The following is a 23,415-nucleotide window of genomic DNA, read 5'->3' as shown; positions in this document are numbered from 1 at the left end:
TATATACTTGCACAAATACATTAACAGATTCTGGTGCAAGTAAGAATTTCTAATCAGCTACAAGCAATGAGTTTATGACAGTATGAAGTTGTCCTGTCTGCTTTTCTATGAAGATGTGTATTATCTTGGAATAAAAATAAAGAGCTAACAAAATAATGCAATAAAGCATTATTATATATATATATGTATATATATATAGCATCACATGCATACAGCATCTGATATGCTCCCTCAAGTCATGAAACTTTCCGCCTCTAAAAATGTAGCAGCTCAAAACATTTCAAGCAGAAAAAGACCCTCAGCATATAGACATTTGCTTTCTAGAATCGTAACACTGCTTCTAAATCATTAGCTGCATTCACTGACCATAGCCTCAACTCCATGTACTGCTATTTTTGTTTAATTACTCATTTCCTATGAACAAGAGACTGAAATCACTGTGACAATCTACTGCTCTAATGCTCATAACTGCCACCCTTTTACAGAATCTCCACATTTTTGAAAGGATTAGAGAGAGGCTCTCCTAGAAATCAAATTACAATCCAGAGGTTTCTTTCAGAGTTCCTATTTTTAGTTGTCGACTTTAGAGAAAGCTCTTAATCATCATTAAGAGAAGGTTAGTTTCTCCACAGTGCGAATAGCTACGCTTCCAAAAGTTTAATCAAATTCATTGCTTTCAGAGAGCTAACAGAACCCCATGCAGCATGAAATCAGTTATATATTATATAAAGCAATATATACATATATATGTTATTAACTGGCATTTCAGTGCATCTTCTGTGCGATTCCTTACTTTAGAGAGGCTTTGTTTCATGTCTTTTAAAGGCTATATTGCCCCCGCTAATAATACTCACTCGTAACAGAGCAAAATAACACAGTCTGTTGAAGAATTACATTTTGCTTCCTTGTGTCTTCCTACCAATAATGCAGCTCTGAATTTCAACAAGAGATGAAGTCATTTACACTGATTTTATTTTGCTATCACTTCCAGGTGGTTAGTACAGGCTTTCCTGAATCTCTTGCACGATTTCCTTTCATTCCAGTGGTTTGCCCAGAACGACTTCGCATGTCACGATCAGGCCCATCACTTTGTGCCATCTCTTCATCATATCTAAAATAAGATAGTGTGTTCAGTGCCTTACTCTGCTCTTCCCTATACAGAAAAGAGTGTCTTTTCTATATTAGTAGTTAGCACTGAAATGTAATACAAGCTGTTCTGCTCATAGGTTTTCATATGGAGAGTTTGACACTTGACTATTATTCCAAGAAACATATCACTAGGTGATGTTAAAATAAAGAATAGCTAAAGTATCCTCAGTAAGCTTTTATATTAAAAAAATAGAGAAAACAAACAAGCAAAAAAAAAAAAAAAACAAACACAACAAAAAAGGCATCTGGCAGTTTTGGTTAAACTCCTGAGTTGTGAAACTTCATGCTCATGAAATTTTGTACGTACTTCTGTAATTCTCACTACTGCTCTTCCGAGATCTGTGGTTTAAGCACGAACATCAGAATGAAGCAACAGCTCCAGACTTCAGTAAACTGCGAGCAAACAGAGGATTGCTGGCTACAGTGTTAAAAAACTCCACTATTGCATCACTGAGCAAGCAGAGAATTAATGGGCTGAACACACAATTGAGTGTTGAAGTCGAACGTATTTGATCATACGTATTTTGTAACACTTGACAACACAGTGACAAGTAGTTCTTCAAATATATGAACTAATTTTGGCCTTAGGTAACCTTAATATATACTTACCTCTCAGTTGCTATCCAAACCCCAAGCAGAAACTGACTCCAGATGCATTAATGTAATTATTAAAAGATAATACTACAATAACTTGAAGAAGAGTCATAATATATACACCTAGTCACACTGTTGTATAGGTATTCACAGCTTCCATGTACATAACATCCATTAACATTTAAATCATAATTCTGCCAACAGTTATATTAGCAAAGACAGTTAAGCACATGTAAATGTCTTAAGACTGACATGAACTAGCTGATATGACCAGCTAGGTACACAGGGCATTTCCAGCGTACTGGACAAGTGCTTCAGATCTATCTGGGTATTTTTCCAGGTAATATTAGAAACTGGATAATCAGCGTGTTATTTAAAAAGCAGTTTTAAAACTGCTTTGTTGGTATTATTGGTATCTATTGTATTATTGATACTGCTTTATTGTATGATTGGTACTCAAAAGCTGCCTAAAACCAATCCTTCCAAGAGCTATCAGGCACTCTAGTGCCTGAAGTGATCCATATTCTTGATTTCTTCCTTTGTGAAACACTTTGGAATAGTTTAAAAGTATCTGACAACTCTGTCATCTGTGAATTACAAAAGCCAAGTGGCATCATTTTTACAGATTGAGAAGTTACAGCTATTATTTGACACATTTTTTTTATCTGTTTATCTATTTAACTACAATCTCTGTATTCCACTCCACTTAATGAAATTTCTACATATATAAAAGACACTCTTCTTGCTTTTGCACCTCTAACCTAGCTGCAAGAAGCTGCAAGAAGCTCAGTAAGTGCAGGGGTTTACGAGACAAGTAACATCCCTGGGGGGTGAGGTGAGGCAGCCCTGCACTGATGCAGACTGATACCTTCAAAGTTGCTATGCAGCCCCCCAAAAGGTGAAGTGGTGTCTTTCTGTCCCTTTTTTCCCCAACCAATCCATCTTACCTCTGTGCTCTGAATTACATTAAAAAAAAAAGCAGGGCAAATGAAGGACAGTTGCATTTACATAGAAGAAGACTGATAAAAACTTACAAGACTTCATAATTGCCGAGAACCTCTTTTGGTGGAGATTTATTCCATTTACAGTCTGGAATTTCCCCATTAGGCACAGCAATGTTCAGTGTGTCGTTAATGAGATTGTACTTCAGGATGCGATCATTAGCAGTACTGGAAGTAAGAGAAGGAGAAGCATTGACCTATAAAAGAAAAAAAAAAGTCAGCATCAATATTTTTGAGTGGTTTATAGTTCTCCAGGCAGCATGTGTAATAACAATATGTACTCTTTGGGAAATCAGCATCTCAAAGCACATCTTTCACTTCCACAAACATTGGAAGGAATCCCCCCTTGGGCATTTTTCTTTTTACTTCAAAATGAAACAACACAGCTACGTGACTGCAGTGTCAGCCTGGATTTCTGTTGAGATGAGATTCATTTCAGCTAATCTGGCAAGCCAAGGATTTTTGTTTTATTTTCTAAGCTTACATGGATAGCAAAGTCATAAATTTAAATGCTTGTACTTTGTCTGGGTGACTCTGACAGTTGTTACATATAAAAATCTGCAGGAGGTAAACAGCTCTTATTTATGTCCTTAATCCCAGTTCTCCACTGTTAAATTGTGAGCCAGAGGAAAAACACACTCCCTCTCTTCAAAGTGCTTAAGTTGGTAATTAAATCTCAAAACAACGTTCATTTAACATACCCCTTGTGTTCCATATTTATTACTAAGTGGTGGTATTAGAACAACAAACAGATTTTTTTTAAAGGTCTGCTTACCTTTGATCTTTGGGGATAAGATAAAGGAAGAAGAGAGCTGGATAAAAATTATGTTGAACATACAGATCCAACATTAATACACTGAGAAATGTATGCAGATACGAAGCCTTCCAAGCATCCCCATTACCCTGTGCATGCCTCTTCTCTCCTTCCTCTCAACCTGCAATACTAAAGCCATAACAGCCCCTACGTTTTAACAAGCTCCACGTTATGCTCCACTGGACCTATGACAGTTCTCCAGCTGCTGACACAGTATCAGATCAGGCTGTGAACATTCAGGCAGCCTCTGAAGTCCAATTAGATGGACACACTAGGTCTAAAAGACAAAACAAAAGCCCACAAAAAAAAATCAAAGAAACAGAAAACAAAAGTATCTGTTCACTTGGTCATTACACAGAACATTTTACTTTAACATCATTCCTAATCCATTTACCTGAACAATAAAAGACATTTTTATTTTCAAAAGACAAAATGACTGCATTGAAACCTACTTAATTTTACTCTGGGAAAGAAGATGAGGAGGAAACTATTTCTGTATTTTCTGCAACTTTACCTCAATTAGCCACGGTTTAAGCTTGTCATCAATGATAATGTCATATCCGTAACACTCAAAGCAGTGTTTGTCATTATTCATTACAGGCTAAAACAAGAGAAGAGATATCAAAATCAACAATTTGGTAAATAATCTGATTACATGCTTATCTTTGCCTAAAATTACATGTAATTAGATCATGAATCTTCTGTAACAGCTGTCAATGTTATAACTCCAACATAAGTTTCCTAGCATGCTCAGGATTGTCTTTTTGTTTGTTTTTTTTTCCCCTCTGTCCAAGCTATGAGTGAATATTATAATATTAATGATTGCATTAATGCCAAGCACTAAATTAGGTTAATTTTCCATCATATTTCCAGCTGTAAAGTAAGTGTTTTCATATTCTGCAGAGGTAGTAAGAGTATTTAAAGCCTTCATGTAACAGGATAAAATCAGGAAGTTTTGAAGTTTACATAACACAGCTTCACATAAATCTTGAGTTCTTTAAACCTGAGCATAAAGGAGACTTACTCAAAGACATTTCTTTCATTACAATGCTGTAACTATGCAGGAGTTTGAGGTCACGCAATTACCAGATACATTTTAAAATTATAAATAGCTCAAGTCAACTATGATGCTGAAAGCCAAAACACAGCAAGTTGTGCCTAGATGCTCATTCTGCAGAGAATCGATGCTTTTCCAACAGCATCTACTAAGGACTGGAAGTATGAGCACCAAGATTTTTCCTCTACATCAATCTCATCACATCTTTTAAAGAAACCTTTGTAACAGGTTTATGAGAGGGCTTTCCCTGGGCTAAAAATAAAAGCTTCTCAGTTCTTCAGAGAGTGCCGGAGGGGAACAAAGGAGGAGGATCTCTCATTACATTTGCCCTTCTCAGAAAGACAGAGAAGTACTGAAGCTGATCAAAACATTTCCTCCTCTATACTCTCAATACTTTTTCTTCTTCTCTTTTCAGGTTCTGCTAACATTTAGATTAACTCCCTTGCTCTCTCATGTCTGGTTTCAAGTTCAATTGCACAGCAGAGGCTGAGCTTCCCCAGCTCCCATGGACTCTGGCTTCTCTCGTCCTCCCGAACATTCAAGTGAGGTCATTCCATCCATTAAACTGGCAAAAACTCATTAATCCAGGGGAAAAAAAAAAGGAAAAAAAAAAAGAAATAAAAAAGTAGTTTTCAGTTAGATAAGCTTAGCTGACAACTCATGAAGGTTCCAGGAGATGACAGGTCTACGAACCTGGGAATAGGAAAACCCCTTTGGAGGGCAGTAAGGTCTTTGCTCACCCCAGCTAATCCATGGAGTAGTACCTGCTCTCTATTGAAGCATGGGATATTGCCTAAACACTGGAAAGTTACTCAAGGAGAGAGGATGGATTGCTACATTTTTTTTAAAGTAAAAATTCCTGATAGCTACATGAGTTGCATATAAAAAAGCTGAAAGTAGAGTTATGTAACTCTGCTGAACTAATACGCTTACATTTTGCTTGATAAATTGCCCTCCAGAGCTATTTTTTTCTTTGACACATTTGTTATTGCTGAAATGACGTCATGAACCTTGGCAGAACTTAACACTATTCACAAAGGCAGAATCAAGTCATATTAAATGGTTCACAAAGCCCTCAAGAGATTTATTCACTTTAATATGTTCAGATAGCTTGCTCACCCACCCAAGATTCAAGTTCACCTCGCTCGGGGAGATCAAGGGAGTGCACAACCGCAGAAGCCATCCACACCAGTGCTCAAACAGCAGGAAACAGACTTTATTTGGGGAGGTTTATTCTAAATAAAGGCAACCTCACTCTCGCGCTTGTGAACAGCCTGCAGCCATAATGCTATTGCTGGCAGCGTTCCAGAAACTACTCACGGCTACAGCCTTCAGTGACTGCACAATTATCCAGTGAATTTCATCAAATAATTTGTTGGTGACTTCCTTTCCACGGGTGCTTTCCAGGTACAGACGCAGGTTGCTCACTGTCCACTTGCCTCCATGGATATGATTGTAATCATCCTGAAGAATTAAGAAGTTAATTCAGTCCTAGAGATTTAAAATTTGCTCAGCAGTTTTGCCTTCATTCGCATAAGCAGGCCACTTATACTTACATGTAAGTATGGCTTTAAAAGTAAAACTCAGCAAACTGCTTTTTCTCTATTTCACAGATTCACAAAGGCCCAGCTTTACTTTCAACTGCCCTCTATATAAACAACCATTTTTATTACTGCTATATATATTTATATCACTTATAGCAAATCAAATAATAAATCTTTCCTTAAAATAGAATAAATTAAGAAGTAGTCTTTCAACTTCCTAGTAAAATACAACTGGGAAATCTAAATTTTAAAATGGAAAAGGAAATAATTTGGCTTTTGCCTCCATTGGGGATAAGGGAGAAGTAGTTCATTCAACAATAGCTAAGTTTCTCTGAAGTTAACTTTTTAAAAACACAGCATTTGAAAAGTGCTCGTCTGTGGTTATGCATGTAAAATGGAACCTGTCTGTTTCTGAAAGTAAAAGACAAACATGGCATCTTTTTAATGGCACTACTAACAAGTTACATTCATGAAAACAGCAACATGAAACCTGGATTATTTTTGAAGGTTAATTTTTCATGTAGTAAGAGAATAATCTAGAAAAATCATTAAGTAGTACTGGAATAGAATGGCAGGAAAAAATTCCTGCAATATATTGTCTTTAAATGGAAAAAAAAAATCAGAAAATCAGAGAGAAGTGTCACTGATGATAAGACATACCCATTGAGCCCTCACATAGCTCTTGGGACATATGCTTGATCCCTGTATAAAAATGCTCCTGGGAGCATTTCTAAGAATTACCAAGTATATGGCTGCTAAATTATAAAAAACAAGAAGCCTAGGAAAAAAAAAAAGTTCAAAAGTTCTCTGAGGAATGAATCTTTCTCTTCTAAAACAAATTCAGAAAACTCTCGATATTTACAGGCCTTTTCTACAGTCTCCTCTGTAGTAAATTTGAAAGACTGAACAAATCTGAGACATGAATTTCAGGACTTGCTCCATGGAAAAAAAAAGAAATGTCTTAAGACCACAGATTTCAGCCAGGGGACAGGAATCAGAGTTTCAACCCTCTTTGCCTCTGAGAACAAGTATTCAAATCAGAATAGACTGCAACTGCATAAAGCTTTGCGTAATAACAGCTATTTAATTAAAAATTTCAAAACAAAGGGAAATATCTCCATGGAAGATGACTAACTGAAGATGAACAAATAAATAGAAACTGTTGTTTTGTTTGTATTATAGACACACATACAGAAGAAAATAATTCAAAACCGAATTCTGCAGCACAGATATTACCATGAATACATACATTTTTCCTACGATGCCTAGCCTGCTCTAGCCACTGGCAAAAGCACCACTGTTTATGCTCTAAGTACAAGGGACCGGTTTTCTCCAGAGTTAATTCTCCTGGGCCCTGTCAAATCATTCACAAATTGGTACCTAGCTAAGAAGGCATATGCAGTACTGATAAATGTCATATTTTGACATTTATTCTGGTTTATAATCACCATAGTAAGTGACATTTAAGATTTGCACTGCCCAGGTGAAGGCAGCTCTGCTGTACTGCATGTGTTACAGAGCGAAACCAGACAAGGCACATCTAACAAGCTTGTAATTTCATCTATATATTCTCTTTTCTTTTAAGAGTATCCAGTATAAAAGATAACATGATTAGTGCGAATTGAGAGAATATTAATTACTGTAACTGAGGCACTGTTTATAAATAATGGACACCTGTTAATGATAATGTATTTTTAAGGGTACTGGGCGCCCATCGGTTCATGGCACCTCTTACCCCTTAGAGCTATTAGATTTCTACACAATTTAGGAGCAGCATGACGAGTTGCAAGAAATAAAAACAAAACCTCTAAAAGAAAGGCAGGCAGCAAACTGCTTTGGCCCACACAAGTGGAAGCCACCAGCTGGCCAGCAGCAACCATTTACCTCGGTGCTCACAACTGCACGTCGCCTCTCCTACAGAGACAGATAAGGAAGGGGGCACAGGAAGGAGCTGGAAGTTGCTGTTTAAGTGCTGGAAATAGGAAAGTTGAATTAACTACATGGGAAAGAAGGAGGGCAGAGAGATCAGGCAGGAGATATTTCAGTGCCGTTGTAAAATATAAAAGCACAGGAACCAGGCTTCATTAATTCCATGACTCCCAGAACCAATCACTAAGTGTTATATTAACATTTTAATGATAGCAGACTTGAAAAAATACTGCTTTCAATTCCCGCAGGCCAATACATAAGAAACTACGTTCCATTGTAGTGCTGAATCTCATTTAGTATCTGGCATACCTATGATCTGCAACCATACAAAATTTTGTTTTATTTATTTGCAAAGTCAAATTGAAGCGTTTTGCTTGAGGGATGATAAAAAGTATAACAACTGAGTCTTTTTATTCCAAAAGTTTTGGACTATTTAAAAAGACAGTCTGGCTATAAAAGAGACACTAAAAACTCAGCACACTTACCCCATGCTTCTGAATGGCAACATTTGTAAGATGAACAAACATGTTATCCAGTTCACTTGTACTTGGTGTATATTTCACTGTACAAAACCGACAAAATCCAAGTTTATACCTTAAATGCAAAAGGTAATTAAAATGTTAAATGCCAACAGGAGGTAAGGAAGAAAGCACATTAGGACATCAAATGCATGTTAAATTTCTTTGTGCAACATAGGCAAAATTATTTTGACTACGTAAACATGCACTCATAGCAAAATACAAATATGTAGTCTTACATATAACATCTCAGTGGACGGTATGTAGATACCAAAACATAGAGACGAAGGTCAAATTTCTTTCCACCGATCAACAATGGGTTGTTGATATAGAGAGAAATCACGTAAGCTTCTTTGGAAGACTGAGATACAAATCTGAAAAACATACATTATGTTTCAGAATGTGACAATTACAATGCTCTGCTAGTTTTTTATTCTATAGAAGCAGTCTAAGTTTTGGACTTGCAGAAATATTAAACCGTATTGCCACCACAGTGCATAAAGTTATACTGCTTAATAACATACAGTTGGCATCAGGCTTATGTGGCAAAAATTCTAAGATGAAGCAGATGACCAAGATTACCCATTGAAACACAGATCTGAAGTTAAAGCTGTAGTCAAGAGAATCAATCCAAAGTCTGTTTGACATGCTAAACTTTGCTTCGAGAGTCCCTACATCTTCTCATGGTTCAGATGAGCACCAAGCACACCTACTATTATACTACCTTTTAGGTCAAGGTCTTATACTCCTAGAATTTTTGTATTTATGTTTGGTGTGCAACTGTAAACCACTGAAAAGATAACTTTTGGATTGTGAGTCTTCAGATTCCAAGATAAACAGAAAATGACTCAGCTGAAATTCAGTCAGCCGCTTCATGACAGAAAAAAATATTATCGCTTGTGTGAGCAAGATTCTACTAGTCAGAGGAAACATAAATAGTGAGCCTGTTTCACCCACTTGTAAGCAGATCATCAGCATGAGGTATATTGCTTTCTGCTCCAAACCGATAACATATAGTCTTCATATAAGCGCATCATTTCATTATACTAATTTAAAAAGCAAATTAACACATATTAAATAAAATCATGATTCAAATTGCCCAGGCAGGGGAAGATTTTTCTCTTACTTCCTGTTATTTAGTATCACAAAGCAGAACATTTTATTTTTGTCCATTTTTCCCCTACAACATTAAAAGCATATTTATAGAGCATAGTTAATTGAACAGCTGTTTGTACCTCCTGCACAAGAATTACATTAAGACATGTTTGAAGGAGGAAGTCCAATATCGGAGACCAAATGTAAAAGTAACTACTAATGATATAGGGATAAATGGAATACTTTTCCCACGCATCAAACAATTGGCATGTTGGTGAAATGTATCTGGTTACAGAAAGCACAATACACAGTTTACTTTTTTCTGCAGCACTTACGAAGATGTTTTGCTGTCTCGAGACCACTTTTTAATTTGAGAGAGTTTATTGATAAGAAATATCCCTTTTCCCTGAGCTTTCCCGCAAGGTTTCATAATCCAAGTGCTGGAGGGATTTTTCCTGAATTCCTCAACAAAGAGATTGTAGTCAGCAGGAAGCATAAATGTAACAGGCACAAAATCTGAATTAAAAAAAAAAAAAAGCAAAATTAAGGATACAACTTCTGATATCCAAACATACAGACTGAAAATATTTTGCTGCTTTCCACTTTTCTAGTCTGGCATGACCTGATTTCAGTAAAACTCATATTGTCCCTTATGTTATTTTTAACTCCAAGTTTGTAATTTTTACTGAAACAAATAACTGGCCATTATTACATGACACTAGCTTCAGACCCTAACACACCTGAGTATTTTTTTTTCTGTTTAAATCTGTTTAAATGCTGTAGAGAGCATCATACCACTGCAACTTGATTTTCATAGGCAAACTTTCTCAATTCTGTGTATCAACTTTCACAGTCCTTCAAAGAATCTCATCACTTGTGCATGCAAAAATCCAAATGTTGATCTTGCTTCATCTATGCAGGTGGTAATTTTTAAATCCATGTTTACCTCCCATTAGTCATTTACTGCTATAGTCGGTGTTCCTGTAATTACTGGAATTTGAGGAAAGACTATTTCTCACTCTTTGCAGTGAGATTATTCTCAGTCCCATCCTTACAGCATTGCTTCATTTTCACATTGCTAACAAACTTTTAATTTCACTTTTTCAAGATGTAAGATACTTTAGCATGTCCTCACTTTTATTTCATTTCAGCACTTTTTGAACTCCAAGACAATTTTTCCCTCTCCCTATGATTTTTCTGATTTCATTTTCTAGTAGTCATGACTTGATCCCCAGCTTCTCCTGAATTTTTCTTCCGAAGAATTTGTTCATTCAGTTCTGTCCATACCCTTCATGCAAAAGTTTTATTTTAGTTTTTGCTCCAGTATAGAGTTTCTAGGTGCATTTTTTTCACCTTTGAATTAAAGAAACTCCAACTCTTTTCTGAATATTTTTCTCCAGAGTCTTTCAGTTTCATCTCCAATCTTACTGCTAAGTACCTTACTTCCAGATTTTCCCTCTTAAAAATAATAAAAGCCTAGGAATAAAACTATTTCAGTATATCCTTCCATTTAAAACAATCATTTCATGATCACTGCAGTTGATGTTGTATTAATGAGCATAAATTGTTTTAAGGACCTCACTATTCACAAAAACAGGTCATACTTATAAACTGGATTTTTGCTCCTCTGTGTGTACTACTGACTAGTACTAATCACACAATCGAAGAAGCAGCCTGCCCTGCTGCGATGACACGACAGGGAAACAGAAGCGCTTAATCTTTTTTGCTGATTTGTGTCTAATTTCAAAAAAGTTCTTAAGCAAGTTCCACCCCCTCTACTTCTCTCAATTTGTCAGTTATTAGCCATTACCTCCTCAAGCTAGGTTTGTGAAGAGATCTGAAGATGTTAGATTCCATTGGAAATATTCACTTTTACTATTTGTATCATTCTGCCTTTCCTAGTGCTTCTTTTATAGCTCTAGTGATAGATTTGAGAGGAAGGAAGAGGAGGAAAAGGGCAGTGGGAGTGGGAAGAAGGCTCTTATATTTGCAGAATGAAGCAAAAAAATAGTATTGAGTATACTTTATATTTAATTCACAGTAAGTGGCAAAGCATTTGAAGACAGTCACTTAAATACTCCAACACATTAAAGCTTTAGAGCTTTACACACAGAAGAGTTAATTCAATTTCATTTCCTCTGGGGGAAAAAAAAAAAAAAGAAGAGCTGGGCTCTGACTGAATTACTTTCCAGTGATGATTCATATACATATTGGTTTTAGATAGGATCTCCAAAAGCAGCTTGTGAAAACAGACAACTTCCATTGCCTGCTCTCTTGCCAGCACTCTTACCGCTTGCACTGAAGCACCAAGATGCAAATTATTCTAATTTGTACATTAACGTGCTGTCCTACTACTGCATTTGTGCATGAACTTTGTGGGGTAAAATAAGCCACAGGCAAGGCCAACAGGTTATTGACCACGCAGGAAACACTATTAATGATGATAACGAGAACTACATACCCAAATAGATATATTTCCCATTTTCATCCTTTTCTGCAAGAGGACTCCCTTCCTTCTCAAGTTCCTTTCTGTATCGCTTGATATTCTTTACCATCAAATCCTTCCTGGTCAGTTCATAGTGGTTTGGGAAATGATTGACAATTTGGTCATCGGAAAGGCGGTAACCAGTTTCCACACTGAAAACATTCCTGATCGTTTGTACACTCATCCTGAAAGAAACAACACATGTCAAGGAAGTCCTCTCAAGAAACACAACGCTCGAGGACAAAGTTGAAACTTCTATTATTTGTTATTTACACATCATTTTTTTCCCTCTCTGTTTAGGATTTCTCTGTATGGTATAATGCTTTGCTGCAGTGACAATCCAACATACTCCAAATTTATGCTACGAAAACTGAATTATGCCACAGGTTTGATTGATCCGTCCACTACCGCTGAATTTGGGGCAGGTGGTGAGAAAAGGCATCTGACACTTTGGCTCTTATCAGATTGTTGACATTACGGTCAACACCCAGCACGGCCTAAAAGAGACTAAAAGGCCCTCAAATGTTACAGCAGCATCTTTCTAAATCTATTACTTCACTCCCTGAAACACTCAGCTTTTCTTGAAAGAAAAAAAGAGTCATTAAAACAACCTCCTACTCACTATCTGCTATATGGATTCTAAAAGATTTCAAGCACACTCACTGAGTAGTGTGATTCAGAGTTCTTAAAAAGAACAGCAGTAAATGCCAGACCAGAGCACTACAGTGAGAAGTCATCAAATCATTTCTCTCCAAGAGCAGAGCCATGGATACGTAGAATTTTCTGTATAAGAGCTTTGACATTGATGGCATTCAGGAAATTTTCTTACATTTCCAGTCTGCTACATTATTATTTTAGGAAAAAAGAAATAATGAAATAACAGTCACACAAGAGTTTCCATGAGTGACCTGTTTCCCCACACCTCCACCCAACCACATTCCAAAAGCATGATCAGATTACCAGATTCCTACCAATTTAAATCAGTTGTTAGTAATACATATGAATTTTGCAGCACAAGTTGCCATTCTGCTGTATTTAGAAAAGACAAATTGCTCAATTTAAATAAATATTAGTTTCCCTTATCTTTAGTAGACTACTGCATTTTAAGGGACTATTGCACCAAATAAAAAGGCAGGTTATTTATTCTCCTATATTCACCATGGTCTTACTTAAATTCTATCATTCACTTTAAGTACTGAGAGGTTGAATAATTAGTCTCCATATAAGTTGTCCATATCATGAAAGAGGACAAAATGGACAATTCTTGAGGTCTTTGTTACAAGAGATTGCACTCTGCTAACAGGACAAGTCTCTGTCAATTTGATAAAGGAGTATTATATACAGCAACCTTGTATTCTTGGATCCTCTTGCCTATGTTATATTGCTGGAAAGCTTTGGAAAGACACATGCAAAGATTCCTCAGGCCATAAACTCCCTCCAACAACAGCAGAAAAACTCTACTTCCTATGTACAATAAGTTTGAATGAAATCAAGTTATCACATTAAAAGCAAGCAAACAACAACACACAAACAAATCAACAGACAAACGGAAGCCACAGAAAATACAGCCTTTCTCCTTCTCTTTTTGTTTTTGTTTGTCTGTTTTTTCTTAAAATAAATCCTACTCCTCAAAGTGATTTGCCTTGTGATAGGGCAGTGATTTTCCATTCTCTCTCAAAACCTTTGGCAAACTGCAAAGATATCTGAGGTTAATAGCATGGGAATGGATCCATGCAGATAGGAGACCTTGTACCCTGAGGAATCTTAATGACTTCAGCAGGCCTGCACAGATGCAGGACTCTACCCATATACATCTGAACTGAGCACCACGAATGCTAGAAGAAATTACAGGGGCAATGAAACAATGCTACAGTCTTAGGAGCACTTCACTAAATTAATGCTAATTTGTGCATCTTTTATTTTTAAATATGCATTTTGCTATATTACTAATGGTATTAGCATTAAAATTAGTTATTAAAATACTCCACAAATTAATACACACACTTACCAATAAAAATTCCAGTCTTCATTTTCTGCCACCTGAATCCAGCCTCTCTTCTCAAAGTTGTTTATCAGAACAGATTTTTCTATATCAGTTACCCACTTCACTTTTCCTGCCATTATCCTAAAACAGAATCAACTTGTGAATACAAAAAGGTTTAAGATGTGAAGTAGAAAACAGGGAGGAAGAACACAAACCAGGAAAATTGCAGGCTGGAGAAGAAAAGAGGTATCTACGGAGTGTTTTAGCTTAATTATAATGGAAGAAGTAAATCTCAATCTAAAATTGAGGAAAGCAATGTCAGTTTCAGACTGTTCAGACTACATTTAGCATCCAGACAGAAGCAACACTAATTACAAGGATCTTCCACACTTCATCTTTCACAGCTGCATGGATCTTTCCAGCTACTCCACATTTATGTGTGGGCACACAGCTCTAGTCTCTCCTTAATGTACACTGAGGATAGAAATCAGTATCATACCCTTGCTGGGTGATAACATTTCCAGAACAAAGTGGAGAGTACAGATGTTTTATTGTTCGAAACTTCTGCTTGTATTATACATGGTTTGGGGGTCTGTTTGGAAGCTGGAGAGTCCTTACAGATAATTCCACTCAGTGACTGTAAACAGGAAAAGCACTTTTCCAAGAGAAGTTCCTTACCCGTTTAATCAAGAATCACATTTGCTGTATCACATGGAAAAGAAGCAAAACAATGTTACTCTCTTTTTGTTGTCTTTTCTGTATTTCATGCAATCATGATTTTGCTGCTTGCTCTACCCACAGGGAGGATACACTGACATTATCAAATCCTCAAGAGCAGGATTTCCCAAACTCAAAGTTGTTAAAAACAATCCTTACAAACTGCATTTCAACTCTTGACTCCTCGATGTCACTTCCTGCAAAAGATTTCTTACTTGTCAGCCTCTTATTTCCATTGGGATCACAGGCTTGCTGGGGTTAGAAGGGACCTCAGAAGGCCTCTAGTCCTGCCTTGTGCTCCAAGCAGGGTGGCCTGTGAGGCCAGACCCAGCGGCTCAGGACTTCATGTAGTTTAATGCAGGGCACTGGCTCCACACTCCCCACCTGTGTTCTCCTTCCACACAAGGGGCAGCTCAGCAGGATCTCCTTCACACTCCTCATCCAACTACATCCAACTACACACACCTCCTCATCCAACTACATCCTGCGCGGCCGGCTTTAAAAACCATTGCCCTGTGTCACACGCAGAGCTGTGTGAGCCCAGTAAGGCATGGAAAGCTCAAAAAAAAAAACCACAAATCAATGAGCTACTGGTAAGACTGATAAAGCCAAGGGCGGACAGCTATGGAAATCTTAAGTCTTTCAGCCCTGCACTACAGAAATCAGCTTTAAACTTGCTGCCCAAGTGAGTTTCCACCACAGGGAAGTGCTGATTCAGGAAAGAACCTGTGAGTTTTAAAAGCACCTCAGATAATTCCTGCTCTCCTCTTGCAGCTGAGAGCACATTCCTTGGCACATGCTTCTCTCAAGACCAAAAACCACATGTCATGCAAGGAAGTGGGAGACTGATATACGCATGTAAGACCATCTACTGCTCCTCCTAGTTAAAAAAAATAATAATTAAAATTCCTAATAATCTTTACTAATGTGACAATATAATTAATGCAAGTAAGTAATCAATGTGATCAACATAATTTCTGCAACTAAGAGACTGGACTGGAATTCAAGGGGTTTTCGGTTTCAAAACCAAACATACATGGGACATACATCTGTTAGCAAGCGAGTACCCCATGGACTCTCTCTTTCTGGAGGGCACTGTCTGTCATATAGTGCTCACATTTCCTTCATAGTCAATTTAAACTGCAAAACTTCTCAAAGCACTGTTTTTTTTTTTGTTTTGTTTTGTTTTTTTGTCTACAAGGCTTTGATCCTGAAGAATTGGGCTCTGGGTCTTTTTTCTGCCAACAGAAGGGCTTGGATTCCTAGTGCCCACAGGAGGTACTGGTGTGGTAGAGGGAGAGGGAGGCTACACACCAAAGGTGGCATTGATGATCTGGTGCTTTAGAGCACCTGCTGGAAGGAGCAGCCCAAACCTGCCCGCATCCCTCACACGACCCTGGCACCTTTGCCTTGTACCACTCCTCTCCATCTACCAAGTCAGGTAAAAGAGGTCACGATTTGCAGCACACACTACAAGTGTCAGACTCAAACTGCACTTAGCTTCTTCACACTTTTGCCGTAATGAAATAACTTGGGAAAAAAACAGTTAGAAGGAACCTCTTGTGGTACCCATCCTACAGAGTCTTTTATTTCAATGCATGATGCTGAAAGGTTCCACACACTGAGGAGCCGCCCCTCCACAGTCACTCAGAGGAAGGTCACACTAAAATTAAGCTAGAGCAAAGCTGGAAACCGAACTGCACCTCTGTCACTCATGAAACATGACAGGAGAATCCTTCTTCTCCTGTTTTAGGAACTTCAGTCCTTACAGATCCCTGATATTACAATAGGACTGGCTATGTACAGGAGATAAAAATAGTCCTTGGTTTATGGGGGTAGTTCAGTTACCTAACTAACAGTTAGTTATTTAACTGGTATGTAAATAAAATCTTGTGATTTTGCATACTTTTAGTATAGTTTTTTCCAACTGCTCACACCTGCAGAGGACGAGTGACAGGAACATAACACATTAAACTGTACAGAAAACATACCTATTTTTTAATGATATAACTTACTCCAACTACATTTTCCTATGTGAATCTTCCACTCTGCGAGCAGGTACTCTGCGATGACCTGATAACTCCAGCGCTCAAAATTTTGTTCAGCAGGGAACTTCAGTTTCCCTAAAGCTCAACGAAGGGCTACATAAGGCAGCCCTGCTGTCGCACGTGGCAGAGGGCAAGTTAAATCCTTCCCGGGGCACTACATTCCCTACCCAGGGGACAAGAGATCTGCAACATGGACACAGAGGACCTGACATTTTCCCGGCACAATCTCGCGAGGAGGAGGAGGGGGGGGTGGGGAAGATGAAGATGAAGAGGGGCTGGTGAGACCCCAAAGGAGCCCAGAGGCCTCCCCCGAGAAGCCAGCGCCGCTCCAGAGCCGTCGCGCTGCTGCTTCGCCATCTCGCGCCCTCTTTTTCCCTCTACTCGTGGTTGTTGTTCCCGCAGGAGCAGAGGCGACATGCAGCGCCGTATCACGACAGCCGCAGCAACGGCCATGCCTCCTCCCCTCCTTGCCGGGCGCGGCCCACAGGGAGGGGCCTCGGCCCACCCGCCGTGTCACGACCGCGCGGTCTGTCGCGATAACGCGGAGGGGAACGGGGAAGGGGTCGCTCTCACCTGCCGGCGGCCGCGCCGCCCCTCACACCGCGCCCATGGCCGCGCCGGCACTTCCGGCGCCGCTCCCTAGCAACGGAGACGCGCGCGGGGGGGGCTTCCCCCGGGGGCGGGGCCTGGTTGCCAGAGAGCCGCGGCGCGGCCCCGCCCCCCGGGTGGCCCCGCCCCCCGGGTGGCCCCGCCCCCGGGTGGCCCCGCCCCCCGGGTGGCCCCGCCCCCCTGGTGGCCCCGCCCCCCGGCGCGCGGCACGGCGCGCTGTGAGCGCCCCCGGGCGGCGCGGGGCGAGCCCCGAGCCTCGAGCCCGGAGCCCGGAGCCCCGAGCCCGGCCGCGCCGCGCGGGGGAGCGCGGCGACAGTCACCCGAAAGGAGGCCGTAATCATCAGCCCTGCAAGGCTCTCCTGTGGCCAGAACCGGCTGGTAGGTATTTCCCAGGTTCGGTACCTGGGCATCTTGCTGGGGGCCACCTGGAAATTTCTCAACCCCCTGACATCCCTGGCAGGAGAAGCAGGGAGCAGCTTTGGAGCCTCCCCACACCAAGGCCACATGTGTCGGCGGTGACAGATGACAGTCAAAGAGTGACCCTGGGCCTGCTATGTCTTTCTTGACATCTGCATGTTACACTCTAAGCACGGGTCAACTCATGGGCAAAAGCAGGCCTATCTGTACGTGCTTAAAATTAAGCACAGTTTCAGGCAGGAGATGACAAGTGATTTGAAACAAGGGATATACCCAAGTTAAAGTACCAGAAATGGTAAAGAGGACAAAATCTTGATGCTGTTAGCAACAAGAGCTACTCCCAGGGTAAATTCCCCTGTGATTAACTGCACTTTCAAGGCATTTTTCATCTACGTGTATAAACACGTATCTTCACCAGTCAGTATCATTTGAAGACAAGCACTATTATACCAGTTTAGAGATGCATAAACCTGACTGACAGAGCTCGGAAGGAGGATGGTGGAAAAACTCCTGCTTTACAAAGAGGATTATTATGCGCAGCACAAGAGGAAGTGATTTGCATGCCGTGTATCCGAGCACTTTTTACACCCGAAAAAAAAAAGGAAAGGGAAAGCGTGGCGCCTCTGAACACACGCGCTTCAGGCCCGGCTCTCGGTGCCGTGTTTACCCTCCCTTTCAGCGGCGACACCGTGCCGGGCGCCGGGGGCAAAGTCCGCCCGCTGGGCCCTGAGGCAGTGAGCGCCGCTCTCGCCACACGCTCACCCCCCTCGCCGCACGTCCCAGCGCCCAGGCCGTGCCAGGCCTCTCGGCCCGCTGGCGCGAGAGCTCGGCGGCGCCTCGGCCACCAACTCCTCTTAGCCCCTCGTTAGCGGCAGCCAGGCCTCGTCCCACTTTCTTCCCGTGCCTTTTCCATGCTGCCCGCAGCATCTCCTGGGGGAAGCCAGTGCCTCTGGCCACAGCGTGTGTCACTGGGAGGCTTCCAGGGATGTCTCCTAAACTGGGAGAGCAGCGCCCACCACCGCTATGAAACGAAACCGCCCTGTGGTGGCGGCGGCAAAAGGAACCCTACCTGCTGTCACCCCCATCGAGGGGAGCCCTACCGACCAGGTACCCCCTGCTAGGGGAGTCCCACGCGCCATGTCCCCCATGTAAGGGGATCCCTCCCGCCATCTCTGCCATTGAGGGGAGCCATACCCGCCATCTCCCCCATCGAGGGGAGCCCTACTCGCCATCTCCTCCATGCAAGGGGAGCCCTCCTGCCATCACCCCCTCGCGACGGGGCCACAACGCCACGCCCCAACAGCCACGGCACCCCTGCTCCAACGGCCACAACGGCCACAGCACCCCCTGCCTCAGCGGTCACAACGACCGTGACATCCCCCGCTCCAACGGCCACAACGGCCACAGCGGCCACAACGACCGTGACATCCCCCGCTCCAACGGCCACAACGGCCACAGCACCCCTGCCCCAGCGGCCACAACGACCGTGACATCCCCCGCTCCAACGGCCACAGCACCCCTGCCCCAGCGGTCACAACAGCCACGGCACCCCCGCTCCAACGGCCACAACGGCCACAGCACCCCTGCCCCAGCGGCCACAACGACTGTGGCATCCCCCGCTCCAACGGCCACAACGGCCACAGCACCCCTGCCCCAACGGCCACAACGGCCCCAACGCCCCCGCAGAGGGCGGCCGGGAGGGCGGCGCGGGCTCCGGCGGGGCAGCCGGTGCGGCGGGGCGGCGCGGCGCGGGGCGGAGCGGGCGGCCGAGGCCGCGCGGGTGACGCTGCGGCGGCTCCGCCCGTCCCCTCTCGCCGCCGCCGTGTGTGTCGCGCTCGCCGGCAGCGGCTTCCAGCGCGGGCGCCCAGCGGAGCCGGGCCCAGGTGAGCGGCGGGCGGCGGGGCCGGGAGCCGGGAGCCGGGCGGGGGTCCGGGCCGGGGATGCTGCGCGGGGCGGTGCCGTTTGCGCCCGGCCGGGACGCGCGAACTTTCGCTGTGAGGGAAGCAGGAAACCGGCCCTCAGAAAAGCAGCCCTAAAGCGAGCAGCTCCAGGGACCCAAAACACGTCCCAGAATTTTATTTTTCCTTCCCTATGTAAAGACGTGTTTATAGGGCTGCTTCTCAGCGGCAGGGATGGTGTGCAACTGGAGAGCTAAATAAATAAATAACCAAACAGCCCATAGAGCGCTAGAACTCCCTTCCTCTAACTACATCCCTATACGTGCCCCATAAATCTATCTCAGCTGCTGTTGCCCAGCTAACCGCATTTTGCAGCAGGGTCCTCGTGGCGAAGGGGGGACACGCTGCAGGTCAGTGTCCCTTCGCGCGCGGCGGCCGCGCTGGCGGGCAAGGAGCGAGGCCGCTTTGCAGGTGGTTAACTAGCAGCCCAAGGGGGCCTGGCGCCCTGCGCCTTATCAGAAACACCCTGCGAAAAACAGGACAGAGGCCTCCACTCACGTTTTCACTCAGAGAGATGTATACAGTCCTCTTTCTTTCTTTCTTTTTTTTTTCGTTAATATATTGTGGGTAGTAGTTTTTTCTTTTTTTCTTTGTTTTCCCCACTATTTAATGTGTGTGGGTGGGATGGGAACCAAGACTGGATGTGACAGGAAAAAAAATTGGAGAGCATTTGTTCAAGGTGTTTAACCACTGCTCATGTCAAAATGCTACTGCTGCAAAGACCCTCTCTGTCTATCTAAAACAGAGAAAAACATGGGAAAATGCCTCCTTAGTTTGTTTTAGCAGACTCCTGCAGCAACTATCTTAGCAGATCTTTGTATCAGTAGGTCATCGACCATAAAAACCTTTAAAGAGGTCTAAAAAAAGAAAAGACTAACTGTGCTCCGCTCAGGCAGGTTAACAGCCTGATAGCCAAAGCAATAGCCCACTGGAGTAGGATACCAGTTGGAAGCTTGATCCCGCTGTTACCTAAGCAAGCCGTAAAACCACTCTGCAGGCGGGAGCGGAGCCAAAGCTAGGATGGATCTGCAATACCAACCACGGCGCCAAACACTGAAATCCAAATGTACACGAGAAGGGCTGGACATCTCCAGCAGGAGCAGGCGTTCAGAGCGCGCTGCTTTGGAAGAAGCTGTGGTTAATCGGGCAAGATGCCAGCTGTGCAAAACACCTCCTGCATTTGCTGTGCACATTCCAGTTTTGACACATTTATCTGTTTAATAAAACACGCAGTTTCTTACTCTGTTGGCTACACTGTTTGCAAGATGTGTTACTGATGGTAACTTGGTGACTGTCATGTGTGAAAATACTACTAGAATATGGTACATGAACTACTCTTTTAACTTAAAATAATTTTATTGCAGTGTTTATAACACCATTATCATTGGCATTTTACCAATCCAGGAAGCCGAAGTAATACTGGGAACAGCAGGGCATTTCAATTCTTCAAACTGATACGCAGAATAAAAAAGACAGTGCAAATAGTGGGATAACTTTATGTCTATGTATTGAAATTTGCATTGTACCTGCACATGAACAGTTTCTCTCCCCTTGCCAGTGTGACAGCAGTGAATGGGATCTCAGGGGAGCTTGCAGGAGACTACCGGAGGTCACAGAAGATGCTATTTTGACCACAGTCCAATGAAGTATCCCTGTCAAACAGGACAGGATGCAGGTGTGCAACAGCGACACGATACTATGTGCGTGGCCATGCTGCACAGTGAGACCAGGGGCCAAGCAAGGGAAAAAGGCAGCCCGTGGCTATCCCAAACACACTTCTTTTGAAAAAAGAACATGAAGAATCATGTTTAAGTTAACTATATTATTCAGTCACTTGAAGCTGAGCATCTGCCCAAGTACTCTGACAGATTATGACCTGATTACGTTCAAGGTCAAGGCTCAGTACTGTGCCTGGTGAGGATGCCAGCAGGCTCTCTGCAGGTACTTCACCCTTTAAGTGGATGGCAGAACAAGATCTCTTGAGTGCACGAGGGATTTCTTTTAGTTTCTCTGAAAGTATGTTACTACTAGCTTGATATATTCCAATGTTATGATATACAATTGTATTAGTAAGTATAAGAAATGTAGGAACTTATTGACCACCAGCAGCAATTTTTCTGTTCTGCATCACTTGTTTTAGTAGCTTTCAATAATACAAAACTAACCTACACTCTTCTAGAAAAAGTGACACAAAAATTTTCCATAGCTTTATGCTTCATTTATGTTTTATAGAACTACATACGTTTCCCCACTTACCTTCTACAACTTGATCATGCAATTTAAGCAACAATTTTAAACAAAAACTAATATATTATCAAAGAATGGTGACCTTTTGATGAGACTGCGAAGTACAAAGGGCAGAAGATGTTTTGAAAAAGGAAATGTAAATGTTAGAGCAGAAGCTTTTTGACTTAATCTAAAATTTAACTCTCTGCAAGCAAGTAAAACAAAGATGACACCCATGAGATATGTGGCACTGCCGCAAAACAGGTAATGGAGCCTAGCGGGAAAAGAGGGTCTTTAAAAAAATGTTGTTTGCTGTTTGGTTTTTGTTTGTATTTCCTTTCAATATTCTTAGTTGTTCCCATAAAACTTGCTGGGAATTTAGTATTTTGTTTCTAATAAAAACAGCCCCCCCCCCTTTTTTTGTTTTGTTTTTATGGGTGTGTAGCAGCTATTGGAATACACTTGTTAGCACTGAAGGAATCAGTAAATGTTTCAAGGAAAATTTTATCTTCCAAGCTATTTAATCAAAACATGCATTTTTAACATGAACATAATTATGTCAGAGTCAGGATGGGAGCTCTCTGAGTGCTCTCATAGAGAACATAGAAATGCCAATAATGCATAAAGTCCTGGCCTACCTGAAGACGGTGGAAAACTCGAGGCCTCTATTCCTGAAGTCCTGACTCGGGCTTTCAGTTGTAGGCTCCTTAAATATTTTCAGGGGAGACTAACGTAAAACAAACACAGTACAGATTCTAATGTGCAAATATCTCGGTTTCAAAAGGTTTCCTCCACGTAGTCTTCTTACTGTATACACTTCTTTCTCTGCAGTGGCTGCTTATCCTGCTTAAAGATCGTATTTTTTATTTTTGAATACAGTCAAGTGTTTCGCGCCTATTCAGTCTTCGGGTAGGAGACCTTGTGTTAAGCTTTCGGTGAAGAAGTGTTCCAATATTGACTTACTGAATATAAAAATTAAGTGAAATCTCATGTGAAAAAATTGTGGCGTATTTTTTAGATTTACAGAAGTACGCCTTTAACAGCTGTTTGAAGCAATATTAAGAGGTGTTTATGTGTAAACAGTATCCAAGGTCATTGAAGTTAAGCTAATGGAGAGCGCAGTATGAGACAAAGAACGAGTTTATCTTTGCTCCTTGACCTGATAGCAATTTAAGAGTTGGTCCAGAAACCTAATCCAGAAGGATGGATAATGATTACTTAACCTCTCATCTTTTTAGGAGGAATTGAGGTTATTGACAGCTACGTCAGC

The 23,415-nt window shown here is 41.7% G+C and overlaps 1 protein-coding gene across 1 annotated transcript; it reads right to left on the bottom strand.

Moving 5' to 3' along the window:
- Window positions 1–201: 201 nt before the first annotated feature.
- On the bottom strand, window positions 202–17,561 carry TTLL1 (TTL family tubulin polyglutamylase complex subunit L1). The gene is made up of 10 exons (XM_088525628.1): window positions 17,509–17,561; window positions 14,195–14,311; window positions 12,163–12,371; window positions 10,037–10,217; window positions 8,846–8,980; window positions 8,574–8,682; window positions 5,936–6,079; window positions 4,073–4,159; window positions 2,778–2,941; window positions 202–1,111 (listed from the first exon to the last, which is right to left on the bottom strand). Exons 2-10 carry the CDS (start codon window positions 14,305–14,307, stop codon window positions 982–984), a joined length of 1,272 nt encoding a protein of 423 aa, XP_088381754.1. The 5' UTR covers window positions 14,308–14,311; window positions 17,509–17,561; the 3' UTR covers window positions 202–981.
- Window positions 17,562–23,415: the final 5,854 nt, after the last annotated feature.

The sequence above is a fragment of the Tinamus guttatus genome, unplaced genomic scaffold (genome assembly GCF_059628265.1).
Source record: "Tinamus guttatus ecotype Peru unplaced genomic scaffold, ASM5962826v1 Tinamus_guttatus_pri_ptg000229l, whole genome shotgun sequence".
NCBI lineage: Eukaryota > Metazoa > Chordata > Aves > Tinamiformes > Tinamidae > Tinamus > Tinamus guttatus.
The sequence above is the reverse complement of the archived record's forward strand: the minus strand, read 5'-3'. Positions and strand labels throughout refer to the sequence as shown.